The following is a 15788-nucleotide window of genomic DNA, read 5'->3' as shown; positions in this document are numbered from 1 at the left end:
ATGAGGCAGATTTTAACTTGGGGATTGTGCGGTCCATTCCAATTGAACTTTATAAACCTCTATGCAGTCTGACTTCATTGTCTTGTCTTACATGGGCAGCGTAGCATAACAGAGGTGTACCTCTGTTGTAGAACTGAGATGACTATAAACCTTGTCTAATCTTATTACACAGGGCAGAGTTTCTGAGCTGAGGTTTGTCCAGTGGTCCTCTGCCTCAGGGAGAGTTGGGAGCGAAGTTGGATCTGTTAGGGACAGTTCAGCACCTTTCATGATTTGCAGCTGTCTCAGAATTGGGGTCTGCCTTTCTTTGTGCCTTGTTCCCCTTTCTTCTCTCAGTAGTGGCACTGTAGTCCTTGCTCATCTCTCCCGATTGTGTTCTGCTTTTTCCTTTTCCACTCCACTGAGCAACCTTAACATCTTGCAATTCCAGGGCAGAACAGACATGAGGCACTGTTTCTGCCTTGCTGGCCCCTAGCAGTGTTGGGGAGCACTGGTTTCTGGTAAGGATACTGTTGCTGCTTGATGGTCCTCTGTGGAGAGAAAGCACCCAGCTGAGGTTGCTAGCCTCACAGGAAGTGTCCAGTTGCCCCAGGACGACTACTTGATTGTCAGTGTGGTAACTTTGCCCTTGCTTTCACTGGGCTTGAGCAGTAGTTAATGTTCAGTCTTGCTGTGAGGGCCTTGAAGGCAGGGAAATACGTTGTCCTGCTGAGCAGGGCCCCCAGATGACACTGGCCCAGGCAGTTGCAAAACTAGCACTGGCCTTGAGTTTGGTGGAGGGACAGCGAGGATGCAATTGGGTGTGTCTGTGAAGTTGCCAAGAGGTCTCAGCTCCATACCAAAAGGAAGCTGTCAGAACTGTTGTTTTTTCTGTGGTATACTGGTTTGAAACCTGTCAAGAACTTTGTACAAAAAAAAAAAAACAAAAAAAACCAAAAAAAACAGGGTCAGGGAAGCCAAGAAGTGGGAGTGGTCAGGAGGCAAACCAAAGTGTACTACAAACATAAAAGCTGCTGACTGTGATGTGAATCACTTATTGAGATTCCCAAGGGCTAGGGAGAGGACGTTCAACCTTAAAAAGCCCTATAGTTGTTATATGTCAGCACGTTATAAATAGAGGTCTACCTAAAAAGCTAGATCCCTTGCAGCTCATCTCTTCCCTTAATTCATATCACTCATAGATATCTTGGAGCTTGGCCATGCAAAAAGCCCAAACCACAGCATTAGGAAAGCAATGCATATCAAACAGCAGGAATTTACTTTATTGTACAGAGCGCTGTGTTGCATTATTGCTTGTGCTGCTCCCAGTGGATGTATGTGATGAGGCTTTCTCTCCTTGCCCCATCACTAGTCCCTTGAGATAGTGCAGTAGCACTCAGAACCTCATGGCCTAAGGTTCAGCTGCCCGCAGCTCCTTTTTCTCTTCCTTCTCATTTTCCAGCTTGTTTCATAGCCAGTCAAATTCTGGGATGCCAAAGCTTAAAAGTTAGTCTGGAACTAGATGTTCCCCCCCCCTCCCTCTGCTTAGTTTATTCTACCTTTTCTGGAGAACTAAGTGGGAAGTTCTAGTGGATGATCGTGGACTCCCTAAGCGTGCTCTGCAGAGGGCAGACTACCACCACTGTAGGGTGGTAGGAGCTGAGCCAGCTCAGCATCAGGCACTGAGATTTTCAGGGGTTTATGAACAGTGACACTAAATCAGCCACTATCTACATGCTTTCTTTCATGTAAAATTAGGTGCAGTGTGGAAGTGGGTTGGGAGTACAGATATGTTCCTGCTTGCTATGGAAACGAGCTGCATGTGAGAAGAAAGCATTCCTTCATGAGTGTCCTGTCTGGGCTGCAAAAGTCACTGCTGTCAGATGTCTGTGGACCCTGGAAGTGTGAAAGTGCTCAGAAGACAAATAGAGAAATTCAGTGAAAGATGGTCTGTGAGATCCTGAAGTGGAAATCTATGGAGTCAGCTGGCTTGGCTGTGGCTGGTGGCAGCGGGAGAGCAAGCTGGAGAAGGGTGGGCTGTGTCTGCACGTTTCTTTCCTTAGTACTGGGGGGATGGGGATTGTGCTGGCCCTTCCACTGCTGCCCAGTAAAAGCAGGTCTGGAACAAAAGTGGAGCCTTACTTGGGTACAGCTCCTGAAGTCAGAATTTGAAGATAAATTGTGTTTTCTTTTCTTCTTTCTTGTCTGCAGAAGGAATAAGGGAAAGACAGATGATGCACTGGGTGGTGAAGTACAACATCCACTGAATAACCCCCATGCTTAAATTCACTGGAAACTAAACAACTCTCTCATTGCTGGCAATTTTTCAAATGAGATCAAATTATTTGAAAGAACAGCAGGAAAAGAAGTAATTTGGAGAATTTCTGTAGGCTGACTGCAGCTGCATGGATGTCTGAAAATAGCGTTAGCGGTTGCATTAGTAAGTTTGTCATTTCCTACTGTTAAAGCTGTGGTTTCTACAGTAACTTCTGGGTGTGTATTTGCCTGTATGAACTTCCTAACTTCTAGAGACAACCTCTTCTCCTCCTGTCCTGTGCCGTGTTGCATTCACTTTCTGGCCAGGCCAGGTCCTGTCAGGTCCCCAACGGTACTTCTGGTGATGAATGGCAACAAGAGGGCTTTGCTGCAGTGAAGGAAAGCTGCTCTGATCTGTGCTTGATGCACCATACCTGTGCATGTTTTCAGCATCTTCAATGGTCTCAGGCAGAGTTTTTCCCTTCGTCTCAGGTAAGAGCAAGACCAAGCCACCACCGACAACAGCAATCCCGGCTGCAGAGAGACAGCAAGAACCAGGCTCACGAGGGCAATGCAAGAGTTGAGCCTCAGCTTAATTGCAAATTCCCAGTTAATTATAACTGAGACACAGCTGATGATTGAATAGAGGCTCCTCAAAGTGGTTGTAACACTTGGCTGTTTGTCTACCTGGTTCTCATTTTTCAGGGTAATTGGTGACATCTCTGAGGGGCATAGGAGGCCTGGAACACCGGCCTGGTCCATAGAGCCCCAAGCAGTCTGTCTCCCTTGCTTTGTGTATGCAGTGCAAAGGAAACAGATTCTGGATCTACTTGTTCTGCTGGGCTGTGATGCAGTCCCTACTTTGGGCTGTAATTAGGATGTGAAAGAAAGGGTGCAACCAGCCTATCCAGCCCATTTTGCTTCTGTTTAGTTTTGGATCCTGCTATGACCACACACAGAACAGAAGATGCAGATGGGCATTGGGTCCATCCTAAATGACAGTGGGATCATTGAGAGACTAGGCCCCCGAGATGTATGCAAGAGGTGCAGGGTGAAGAGAGGCCAGCCTGTGCTCACCTCTAGGCCCTTGACTACATTGCAGATGTGTAGCACTGAACCCAAAGACCTTCTTACCATGGGAAGGTTCAGTAGGAGCAAGTCGAAGCTTGAGAGAGCTGTCCCCAAAACGTGAGATTCCCTTTGTTGTAAGGACTAAGGGAACTTTGTTGTAAGGACTCCAGCTCAATTTACAACAGCCAGATGGGAGAGACTTAACAACCTAGATCTGATATGTATCTTGTACGCACACGAGCATATGTACGTTTCTCTCAGCATTTTTTCTTTTTTTTCAATAGGGGGGAAATAGGTCACCAGAATCACTCATCTAGGCTGAGGCAAACTACCCACCTCCTAGCTCTCTTACCAAAGACAACCAGAGGCAGCTCGTGCCAGAGCTCTGCCAGTCTGTACACAATGAAGGGGGTCATGATCCCACCGATGTCACACATGGATGAGCAGACCAGTACTCCTAGGTTCCTGGAAAGGACACAGATACAGGCCCACGTCAGGGGCTCTGCCTAGGGGTGCCCTATACAGCGCTGTGCAACCCCACTGCTACCACCTATGGCTGGAGTAGGGTGGAAGAGAGTGGCCAGCACCCTGCTGTGGGGGTTGCAGCTGATAGGCAGAGGAACAAGCTATGGGGACAGCAAGGCAGTAACGAGGCAGGGGCTGAGAAAGGCCTTATCCATGTGAACATAGGAAAGCAAAGGTTGTGTGTTCTCCTGTGAGGAATACTGCGATGTAAAATGGGTGAGGAGGGAGAATGTGGTAAGGTAAGACATTAAAGCCAGACCTATCTTGGGATAGAGCTATTAATGAGCATTTGACTCCAGGTTCACCAAAGTGCCCTGAAAGAGAGATATCTGAAGGATACCTGAAGAAGTTTCTTACATATCCCATTAGGGACTCCTGCCTTAGTGCTGGGCTTAGAAAAGCAGCAGTGTATTTCCTCCTCACAGGAAACCTTCTCTGCTGCTCCTCACAGTAATGGAAACAGCTTACTGGTGGGCTTTCAGTTTTAAATGACATTTCTGCTATTTGACAGGTCCTCTTTTTCGTCTTTGACAGACATTTCTGAGGTCCAAATGGTGACTCTTTAAGATAGTCTCAAGTGGATAAACAGAGATACTCGCTGCTTAACTCTAACAGAAGGAGGTACACTTACCTGAGAGAAGTTGGATACAGCTCAGGATTTACCAAACAAACCATTTCAAAGCACATGGTAATTCCCATCCTGCCCAGGCATGCTGCGGTCATTTTAAGCCAATAAAGAGCTGGAAAGACATTGTGTATATTGAAGTTGGAATACAAAACCAGGTTTTTTTTTTCCTGCAGTTAACATGGGACAGCATTAAAGATTTAAGAAAACCGGAACTTTACTGTCATGAATTGTCATGAGGTCTGAGCATGACTGTGTTCTGTTTCATTCCTTAAAGAATTTATAATGTGATTGTCTTGTGATTCAAGCTGATAACAGAGGTTTGAGGTTGTCACAGAGAGGAAATGATGATACAAAGTAAATGGGGTATTACAGTGTATTAACCAACGCTTACGCCAAAAATGCCATTTCCTGCATGCAGTAAAACTTATGCAGTGCACAGCTGTTTTTTTGGTTGCCAAAATTTGCTAATTTGCAAGATACTCTGCACTTTTGCACAGGGGCATCTGATGGCTTTCTGGCAGGGACAAGCTGGCACTGTCACCCCTGTCTCTTGGTATGTGCTCTGTGATCGCTTTCACACCTGAAGATTGAGACATCTGCTGCAAATGAATGAATATCCCAGCCCCGCAGTGGATGCCAGTCCAGGATGCTGCTGCACGCCCCATGGGTTCTTAGATCGGATCCACCTCAGCTGGTGGTTTCAGCTGTTTCAGCTACTAGTGCATGGACAGCATGGGCTCTCCCTCATTTACCCCACTGAGGGATGCAGTGTTTCACAGGCTGACAGCTGCTGATAACCACTGCTGCAGAGCCCCTCCAGGGCTGAGCAGACAGCCACTGCTGCACATGGCTGGCAGCAATTGCAGCTGTGGGCAGCAGCTGGAAGGCTCCCACCTCAGTGCTCCTGTGGAAAAGCACATCAGTCTCTTCTGTATCCCTTCAATCCCCAGCTGCTTGTGAAATATCTATTGTCTGAATGCTTTGTTGTTATTTTTGCCTATTATTTTTTTTCCATGACATTTTCTGTTTTCTGTCCTTGTTCTGCTGTGAACTGATAGTTGTTTGGCACTGTTATTTCTGTGTTTTCAATCTAACTATGGTCCATAAAAAGAAAGGAAAGATGTTCCAGTCAGTGGCCCTCGTGGGACGTGTTTCCTTGAGTCTCCGGCCTTGGAGAGAATGCTCAGCTGAATAAAAGCCAAGTGCCTTTCGCTGTGGTTGCTCAACATCCTACGCTGCAGGAAACAGTGTATCCAGATGGTGTTTAAGTGTGTGTGTCCCTACATTTTAACTTTTTAGAAACAGAAAAGATGGGGTTTGGGGGATGAACACCCAGAATGGTCCATCCAAATTCTAAGCCACACAAAAGTCAGAGGCTTGACAGGGCATTTCTTGTGGTCTAGCACTGGCAGACTTGCCATCTTATTTGGTGCTATTTTGGAGATGTAAACGACCTCCTTCCTCAAACCTCTCATTATCTAGTGAAAATGGTGATACTGGGCATACATAGGCTTTTACGGAATTTGTGTTCATTGGATCACCATATTGATGTGGGCCAGGTTTGCAAAGATTGCTTTCAATATTCCAGAACGATAACATGGAGATGTGGAGAGATTTCACTGACTAAGGAGATTTGAGTGACTCACTGTCTGGGACTAACGCCGTAACAACACAGGCACCACCCGTCATCACATTTGCCACAGCCCATGGGTAGCGACGGCCAATGCGATCCACTGTTAACAAGAGGATGAAGGCAGCTGGGAACTCAACCAGAGCGGAATAGAGGAAATCCAGGTAAATGTTCCCACTAGCTAGTCCCATGTGCATGATGAGCCCTTGGTAGAGGACGGAACTTGTGAACCTGTGCAGAGAACAGGCAGATGAAATGAAACTCTTTGATAGAGAGCTTATGCAAAGGACTCAGATTTGTAGCTGGTCTGGAGCAAAACAGGCTTAAATCAATGATGACATTTTAAGGAATTGAATACAACACCTCCACATAGGTTGCAAAAGTATTCCCTTACCAACTATACATCAAAATAAACGTGTGCTTTCTTATCTGAGGTGTCCTGACCAGGTCTAGATATGAAGGTTTCAGCTTTTCTCCATCTTCATCTTCAGATTTGAGGTTCTGGGAGCACAATTGAGAGAAGGATAAAAGATTGGAGTTAGCAGGTTAGTAAGCGCTGCAAGGAATATCTTCCTCTGGATTAATGGGAAGATGTTAGTTATTAGAAAGCAAAATAAGTTCTTCGAAGTGTTTTGGGGAAAGGAAATATGAAAATGTATGTAGACAGTTCCCATGTCTGTACAGACATACGTATGAGGCTGTTGCGTGGCATGAAGTGGTAGATTAAAAAATGAATGAGGATGTCTTGGAACGTTCAGTTATGAAATTGTGTGAGTTTGCTGTGTGTTGAGTGGTACTAATTAAAGGAAGAATGTTTCTTGTCTGCTGGCTATTTTTGCAAGCCTCTTTTCTCAAACATGCTCTGTTTTAGTTCTTGGCAGGCAAAGAAAAGCAACTTGTTGTATGTTAGGGAACTGCAGTGCTGTTGGTCACCAAGCTGCTCCCAAATCTAAACCCACAGCAATCCTAACTCTGTAGCTTTGCTTGCCTGAGCTTTGCATACATTCAGCAAATGCAGTACAGTCACCTGGAAAGAGGGAGGTAGCTGCTTCTTGTTGTTCTTGGCAATGCGCTTAATAACTTCCATAGCTTTGTCATTTTGCTTCTGAGTTATTAGCCACCTGGGGGACTCGGGCAGACACCTGCAATGCATACAAGCATGACATTTAAGGGACAGGAAAAGGCAACTGTGCATGTTACAGGTTGTTCCTTGCTCCTGGATGGCTTGGAATAAACTCCTGAGCCAGGGGAACAAAATGAAAGAAAAACAGAAGATCTGGTCTGATGGTGTTTTGGAAGTCCTACTGGTAGCACTATGTCTGACCTCTTCAAACAAACTTGGACTCCCAGGTGTAGTCCACCAGATTATCTTTTTGACCTAGGGTTGCTGGGAGTTGTGACACTGGGAACTGAGGAACTTACCAGTGGTAGAGTAGGAAGAAGAAATTGGGCAGGGTGACAGCAAGCTGAAGCCACCTCCAGTGTGGGAGCACATAAGCCACGGCAGTGAGGATAAGGAGTCCCACAGTGAAGGCAAGCTGGTAGATGATGCCCACTGTCCTCCGGAAGCTTAAGCCAACAAATTCTGCAGCTGCAAAGATAACGTTATGTGAGTCAAAGGGAAAACAATGGGAAAAGGTAGCTGCCAGTAGCTGAATGACATGGAGCCCCTATGGCATTGTGTGAGGACATGGGTTTAGCTGGGGAAGCAGAACTGGCCTGGGGAACAGGCTGCAGTCTCGGCACAGGAGACAACTGGTGCCACTTCTCTGCCTGTCTACAAGATATGGTTTGCTCTGCTTGGAGGCGACTGGAAGTGTGGCTGCAGCTGGGGCTGACTGTACATTGGTCAGCTAGGGACATTGGTCAGCTAGGGACATGGCCCCTCTACCAGGAACGTCAGGCCTCACCCATAACAAGGGCAAATACAACTTTCTGTCTCCCACTCAACCTAACCAAGGACTAGCTCGCAACACCAGCAGTCTGCTGGCATCTGCTGGCTCCTGCCTCCCTCCTGATTTGAGAACAGGGCTTCTCCTGCTGAGACGCAGCGCAAGGTTTATGAAACACAAATGTTATCTCTTGCAGTGCTGCTTGCTGCCTTTCTTGGAAAAGCATTGGGTGTCTTTACAGCATTTTCAGTTCTTGGCCCTAGACTTTGTCCTCCTATCTGGCATGTCACTTCAGATACAAGTGCTCCCTAGTGTCTAGAGTCGCCTCCTAATTATTCTATGTATGTGTACAAGTCGGTGCAAGCTTTCCAGGAATAAAATGTTGATTTGATAGCAAAGTCTGTAGGCCTGTAAATGCTCAGACAGGCAGCTCACAAAAGAAAACACAGCTTGACTCATAGACGGTTTAAAGCAACAAAGTGCATTTGGGCAGTAAAAAGCATGCTGTCCCTGTCTCCACAGGTCCCTAAACACCAGAGGGCACCAGCAGTGGCCAGCCCCACTGCTAACCCGGGGGGTCCTGCCCGGCAAGAGGAACTGCAAGGTGCCGTAACTCAGGACGTAGCCTGTCAGCCAGCCCCCCTTGCTGACCAGCCCCTGGATCAACCGAAAGATCACTGTCCACGTGTAGCTGGGTGCGAAGGCCACGAGAACCCCTGAGACAGAATTGATGAGGACTGTGATCAAGAGGCAGAGCTTGCGGCCAAACCTGCATAGGGAAAGAAGAAAATAAAAAAGAAGAAAAAAGGCTCAGCTTGCAGCTGCACAAACCCCCAGCTGAATGACAAAAAGATTACTCATGAGTAACACATTGAGACCAACCCATGCAGGGCCACCAACCTCCATAGAGGTTGCATGTGGCAGAAGGGTTGGAGCTTGATGATCCTTGAGGTCATTTCCAACCCAAGCCCTTCTATGATTCTATCAAACAGTGGTTGCTTTCTTCTTTCAGGTTTTGTTCCAAATGTTTTCTCAGGTACAAGGAATGTAAAGCTTTATTAGTACCCCAAATCCTGATCTGAATAGTAAGTCTTTGATCATCCACCATGTGGTGTGTTTAAGGAGCTGACCGCTCCTTCCCAAACCACTTCCCTGGTCTTTTCCTCTCATCTACTTTCCCACCCACTGGGGCACAGACCTGTGGAGAAGAGCTGAGGTGGAAGTTGTGCATGTTGTTACCATGTTTGCTTAGCACTGCCATTACGACAGCAGTCTGAAAAATGTGGTATCGGACTGATGGTGTGCACAGTGGCCAAATCCAGAAGCAAGAGTTAATAGAAGGAAGAGGGACTATATCTCTTCTGAGATATGGTTGGAAATGGAGGGACCACAGAAGGGGCCTGAAAAGCAGGAGGAATGTAGGAGCCATGTTGTTTTGTTCTATTCCTGAGCTCTGGTGCTTTTCCCATTTGCACTGGCTGGTGACAGATACCAAGAGTCCACGTGGTGCTCGGGCAGAAAGAAAGCACCACCTGCTTTGGCCAACCTCCCCTGCCACCACGCTCACCTGCTGCACACACAAGGCGAGGTGGCAGACCAAAGGGTGTGAAGAGGCTGAGGATGGTCCCTGTCCCCCTTGTCTCTACTCGTTCTGAATAGGAGTCTGGATCTGCTATTCCCTTTATGGCATTTTTCATTTCAATAGAAGCTCAGGGAACTCCCTCATCCTGCGTTATCAGGTCATCACTTACTTCCGGTTAATGACTTAGTAAATGTGTTCAATAAATGCCCTAATGAGGCCCTTCATCCCATCTTTCAAAGCTGCAATATTTTTTTATTATTATTATTATTATGTAGATCGTGTTTGATTACTGTTATCTTTACCTGTTTTCTCATTTAATCTTTGCTGTCTGCAGTCTGTCTCTTATTGAAGGGGGTCTTGGGCAATCCTGTTATTTGTCATTCCCTGTATCACTGTGACTCACCCATACATAGTTAGAAATAGATTGTTTCCAGAAGAAACAAGCTTACTGGAGCACTAGAAGGGCATTTTTCTCTAGCAGACAGAGACATATATTCAGTTAGAAGTATGATTTATAAAAGCCATTAAATTAGTCAGTGTGCACTGACAAAAACAGCATCATAATAAATGCCAGCCAAAATAAATGTCTTCTGTTCTCCACAATAACCAGCTGATCAAATCTCTCATACTTTCCTTCTTTCATGTGTCTGACATATTGATGTTTTTTGACTCTGTTTCAAAGACCAGCCCATTGAGAGGCTTTTCAGATCACGAGAGATGTCCTTTCTAGAGAAGGCCCTTTCCCAGGCCTGGCAATAAACGACAGAGGTGCAAACACTGAATCTTAGCACTGACCTTGTCAGCTCTCTGAGGAAATAGGAGTGCCCTTTCCAAAGCACCAGTGCTTGGAAACGTGCCCAGAGCCCGATCAAGTCAATGAGTCAGTCTAGTCCCTCTGAGAGAAGTGAGCCTTGGGAGAGCTGATGAAATCTCCCCTGAAGCACCAGAAATGTTCTCAAAAGTTGCCCCGAGTACAGCAGATTTCAGACACCTAACGTGTGGAAAAAACAGCACTCTGTATGCACTCCTGATAGAGGACAGGTGTTTCAAATTCAGGAAACACATAATTCATAGGTCTTTTTTTCCCATTTTGTCTACTAAATTTTAGGCTTCTGGAGTTGTTTTTGTCCTAACCACCTGGATATGAGATCTTGCTTTGTTCCTGAAGGCTTGCACTGCTTTAAGACCATAGAGAACGGGGAGTGGGTGTCAGTGAGTACAGCAGCAGAAAAATACTTAGTGTTATGATGTGTACTTGCATTATCTTAACAGGAATGATATCCGGCTCTCACATCTTATAACTTGCATGATTATTTAGTGTTTTTAAACAGAAAGAGCATTTCAGTCATAATTTGCTGTGGGACTGTGATCCTTGATTCTACTGGTTCATGTAATCATATGCTGTCAAGGAATTCTTTTGGTAGTCATTATTGCTTAGTTCATCTCTGTGTTTGAAAGGTAATTTGAACAGTAGCTCCCCTGGTAGCTATGGGATCTGTTCATCACTGTTTCATGTCCTGTCATACCTAGGCTGCTACATATCTCCTCCTTTGCTTGCATAAGCTGTGCATCATTACTGAAATACCAGTCCATGTAAAAAAATTGAATACTTTTAAGTACACTGGAAAACTGGCCAGAAAGCAAGAGTTTTGATTTAAGGGAAAGCGAGGATAATAGTTTCTGATGGAAAAGAGAAATCAAGATCTTTCAAAATGCGGAAGAATGTGGAAGAAAAAATGGAGGAAGAAGGAAAGTGAAAAGGGAGCTTTGGCAGTGTACGTTCAGCAAAGCTGAACAGTTCGAGTCCTCCTCAGCATGGGAGGAAAAGGCTATCACCACCAGTGCTGTCATAAATTCTAAGAATGCAAGGAAAAAACATTTCTTCAGGTTGACTCTATGGAAGGAAACCTCTGTTGGACTGTTCATCCCCTATCAACTTCACCTCTTCCAAATTCCAATTTCAGCCTCTCTTATCATTGTACTTGGGAAAAGAAAAGCACGGGAAAGTCAGCTACAAAGCATAATGTTTGTTTGGAGTGTAACCTAAAAAAAATGTGAGCAGATATGTGGAACGCTCACATTTATGATGGTAAAGAGGAGGTGAGGGATAATGAGATCTATACAAGGCTGTATACAGAGCCAGCTGAGAGAGAGAGGGACAAGAGAAGATTTAGGAAGTAACTTTTTCTTCATGTGGGAAAAATATTCCTATTTTAAAACTGATTTACAGCTATCTAGATAGTGCTAAAACTAACATGACACGAATTTATTACAAGATGGGCAAATAGTTATTGGTGTGTGACATAAACTTTCATTTAAAACTCTGAGCTCATATTGCAGATTGTCACTGTTAAAGAAAAAATCTCTTCACTTGCAATTATGCAAATTCTACACAAAACCATTGAAAGAGTGAACACTGTGACATTTCCATGGATTCCTGGATTGCAGCAGCCTTTGAAAGCCAGGGCTTATGAATCACGATCTATTCATTTTTAAGAGATAAATGGGCCTTCTGAAATGAGTTTTGGTGCATTTATTTCCCCTTTGAGTTGTGAATGTTGATCGGTGACATTCAGGAAGCAGAGGACTGGAAGAAACAGTTCATCTCACGCCTGTATATGCATTACATACCTATCTGCCATGTAGCCAATGATCACGGAGCCAATAAAGAACCCGACGTTCACAGATGACTGAAAGAGGTCCAGCTTCCAGGAGTCTTCACACACCAAGTTAAACTGCAAGGACACTCACAGAAGGAGGGAACATTCAACTCAAACCATGGCTTTTCAAGGAGGGATAATGGAAGGAAGCAACTTGGAATGGAAAAGGGTGGAATGGAAAAAAAAAAACAACTAGGAAACAGGCTCTGAAAAATAAAATATATAATATCTTAAAACCAACATCTGCAATACATCTCATCCAGATTTTCCCAGACCTTACAGAAAAGTTATGCCTTGGAAAATGATTACACAATGACATAAGAACAGAACGAGAAAGGCGGAGAATCTTTGAATGGAAAAATAAAAAAGCTCAGAGAAATGTTGCCTTCTCCTCCCCCATGTCTGCTTGAAATTTAGAGGATGCTTGGAGCATTGTTTCCTTCTCATATGCCAAGGACTACTCCTAGCCATGCATTATCTCACTGCGTGAAACCAGTGCAGTGTGGGAGGCCGTGGGGCTACCACTAGGTCAGTGGGGCAATTTGTGTGCAGGGACTGTGAGCAAGTGTCTCCATCCACGGAGCTTTCTATGGCTGTGCTTTGCCCTCAGACAGCACTGCTGGGTAGTGAGGAGTTTTCCCAGCCTTGACTGAGCAGTACGGTTTGCAGGAGCTGGGAGAAGCCAGGAACATGGCCAAATGTAGTTTTTGCAAAAGTTAAAGAGGAGTCCTTGGTAAATCAATGAATGCACTGCCTTTTTCTTTTTAAAAACTATTATGAAGATATCAATTCAAAAGTTACTAGAATTCAGCCTGAAAATTTTATTTCAACCCCCCTTTCTACTCCAGGTAAGTTTAAGGATTGCAGGTAAGATAGATATTGTTGGACAAACTGTGCCTTACCTCGGTCACTATGGAGGTCCCAGGGTAGTCGTAGACCCACCCATCTTGGCAGGGGCCAAGCGGAACGGAGCTCCAGTTGCCCACAAGGCTGCCAAGGGGGTCGGTGCAGCTGACACCTGTTGCGTTCCAGTCCACCTCATACCTGCTGCAGCGGCTGCTGTAGGCAGCCCCATGGCTGCCCCACTCGGGAACGGTGTGGTTCAGCTGCTCCGCCAGGCTCCAGCCACAGCGCTGGCTCAGCTCCACCACACCAGGGCTGAAGCAGCGGTGCTCGGGGGTGAACCCGAAGAAGACGACACCCACGTAGACTGGAGTGAAGGCAGCAGAAAGCAAACACAGGACGAAGAAGGTTTGTTTCTGGAACCTGTCAAATTCTCCAATGTGCTCTAAAACGTCATCCAAGGTTGGCATCTTTCTCTCTTGCTGCTTATTAAAGTATCTAACTCTGTTGCTTTTCACAGCTTTTACCTTCACTGTGATCTTGTATCACTGCTGAGGTGTTTATTTAAAACCTGTAGACAAATAATTAAAGAATGTGGTCAATTGTCAAGCCATGCATTGCAACCTTTGTTTCTTGAGAGCCTTTTCTAAACAAACTTTGGTTCTCATGTTTTGATCTTTACTGCTATTTTGTTTTGTATATAACAACATTGAAATAGGTGAGTACTTGTCCTACATTATGGCCATTTCAAGTCACAGAATCACAGAATCATAGGGGTTGGAAGGGACCTCAGGAGATGATCTAGTCCAATCCCTATGCTGAAGCAGGTTCCCTATAGTGTGTTACATATGGAAGCATCTGGGAGGGTTTTGAATATCTTCAGAGAAAGAGACTCTACAGCCTCTCCTGGCAGCTTGTTCCAGTGCTCTGTAACAGTCAAAGCAAGGAAAATTTTCCTCATGTTCGTATGGAACTTCTTATGTTTTAGTTTATGCTCCTGTATTCCTCTCAAGTGACCAGATTCCTTTTCCACATTTGGTAGACTTTTTTTTTTTTTTTTTTTTGAGTTTTTCCATGAACTCCTTGGTCATTCATGCAGGTCTCCTGTCACTTTTGCCTGATTTCTTACTTTTGATGATGGACCAATCTTGAGCTAGGAAGAAGTGGTACAGGAATGTTAACCAATTCTCTTGGACCCCCTTACCTCCCAATGCTCTAACCCATGGGATACCTCCAAGTAGGTCCTTGAAGACGTCAAAGTTGTCTCTCCTGAAGTCTAGGATTGCAGTTTCTTCCATGTAAGACCCTGAACTCCACTATGTCATGGTTGCTGCATGCAAAGCTGCCCACAACCTTCACATTCCCAGACAGTCCTTTCTTGTCATTGACGGTCTGTCACTGTACAGTACAGGGTAGACAATAATTCTTTTTCCCAGTGCTTCACAGTTAATGGAGGGCATAAATATTATGAAAGTAATGTTATTCTCTCCCCTGTATGTGTGCGACTGGAGGACCTTATTATCAGAATTACCCTGGATATAGATAACAGCTTGTATTCTACTTTGGAGTCATGGAAAAGACAACTCCAAGAAGGCACAACAGAGCAGATTTCTATTAGAGTCTCAAGAGCTAAAGAATAGCATTGTATCCCACCTACGAAGCAGACAAGCCACCACAAGTACAAACTGGTATTTCTTAATTGTAGGTACCCAGACCAAGCTTGCCATGGTTCACAGGTGACTGCTCCATGACCAAGGAGCAAGAAGAGGATGGAGGGTTGGTGAGTGTCCCCAAGACACAGTACTGGCCCTCGGGGGCCTTCGCTACCCTGCATCCCTGGGAGAGAGTAGGAGGAGGCTGTCCCAGGCTACAGCCTCATCTGTCAAACACGTTCCAGCTGTTTCATGTGGATTTATTACACAGTGTTATCGGGTAAATATGTGCTTAAGCAACAGAGGCATCTTCAATCTCTTTTATTGCGTGGGATGATTTCTTTCATGTTCCCATAACTGCAGTTACATAAGGCGCTTTCATGATGTTCCCCATTTGCGTCCCCTGTAAACAATTAGCTTGTGTTAAGTAATGTAAGTAATGACGGAGAACTGGAAGAGATTCAGGGCACTGCATCTGAGCATCAGAAGTGTGGATTTGGACAAAAACATCTGTGGGCAAAGGCTTTGGTCATTTAAAGAATATTTCTGCCGGTGAATGTTCTGAAAACAGGTTGTATTGTTCCTCTTTCCTAGTCAAAATGAAACCACTTTGCAGCTTGCCTAGTACTTCTGGAGGGAATCCCTGGGCAGGTTGGTGTCACTGAGTTAATGTCTCTCCCAGGAGCACTCAGTGACCTCTCTGAGGTTTATGAAGCACAAAACTAAGTGATGAACTTTGGAGGTAAACGGAGGTGATAAGTAATGTGATACTTTATAGGGCTATTAATAACAAGTCCTGCTGAGTTGCAACGACAGTCATACCTGGAAACTGCCAAGAATCTCAAATGGGTCTGCTACTTTGCAATAAACATCTTTTACAGCTAAAAAAAAGCGCAAATCTTTGACCGTTTACAACTTAACTGTTCACCTATCTCTGCTGAAGTCTGTTTTACATCAGAAGCAGGGAACAGGCTATTCCCCGTGTGAATGCTTCAGGTCAGAGGGAAAGGACCTCACTGCACAAGCAGCCTTCCAACTATACTCCCAGTTGCACACACACCTCCTCAGTG

General features: G+C 45.1%; 1 protein-coding gene and 1 long non-coding RNA gene across 2 annotated transcripts; one reads left to right on the top strand and one right to left on the bottom strand.

The window, feature by feature from the left end:
• Nucleotides 1-1241: 1241 nt before the first annotated feature.
• On the bottom strand, nucleotides 1242-13606 carry LOC421583 (solute carrier family 22 member 2). The gene is made up of 12 exons (XM_419621.7): nucleotides 13126-13606; nucleotides 12195-12298; nucleotides 8596-8750; nucleotides 7512-7680; nucleotides 7117-7231; nucleotides 6484-6590; nucleotides 6106-6320; nucleotides 4463-4571; nucleotides 3659-3771; nucleotides 2670-2769; nucleotides 2122-2184; nucleotides 1242-1464 (listed from the first exon to the last, which is right to left on the bottom strand). Exons 1-12 carry the CDS (start codon nucleotides 13534-13536, stop codon nucleotides 1458-1460), a joined length of 1668 nt encoding a protein of 555 aa, XP_419621.3. The 5' UTR covers nucleotides 13537-13606; the 3' UTR covers nucleotides 1242-1457.
• Nucleotides 5711-15042, top strand: LOC107053027. The gene is made up of 3 exons (XR_001465936.4): nucleotides 5711-6253; nucleotides 8504-13528; nucleotides 14772-15042. It is a non-coding gene; the product is annotated as an uncharacterized LOC107053027 (long non-coding RNA).
• The last annotated feature ends 746 nt before the right edge of the window (nucleotides 15043-15788 follow it).

The sequence above is a fragment of the Gallus gallus genome, chromosome 3 (assembly GCF_016699485.2).
Source record: "Gallus gallus isolate bGalGal1 chromosome 3, bGalGal1.mat.broiler.GRCg7b, whole genome shotgun sequence".
Taxonomy (NCBI): Eukaryota; Metazoa; Chordata; class Aves; order Galliformes; family Phasianidae; genus Gallus; species Gallus gallus.
Note: the sequence above shows the minus strand (reverse complement) of the source record. Positions and strands in the feature narration are given on the sequence as shown.

What these genes read in the sequence shown, in the direction of transcription:
- LOC421583 (XM_419621.7), bottom strand. Translation starts at nt 13,536, where the DNA reads ATGCCAACCTTGGATGACGTTTTAGAGCACATTGGAGAATTTGACAGG. An exon ending in GGACCTCCATAGTGACCGAG is followed by an intron (nt 12,299 to 13,125) that starts GTAAGGCACAGT and finishes GTGTCCTTGCAG; the next exon opens with TTTAACTTGGTGTGTGAAGA. An exon ending in TTTATTTTGATGTATAGTTG is followed by an intron (nt 6,321 to 6,483) that starts GTAAGGGAATAC and finishes TTCTCTGCACAG; the next exon opens with GTTCACAAGTTCCGTCCTCT.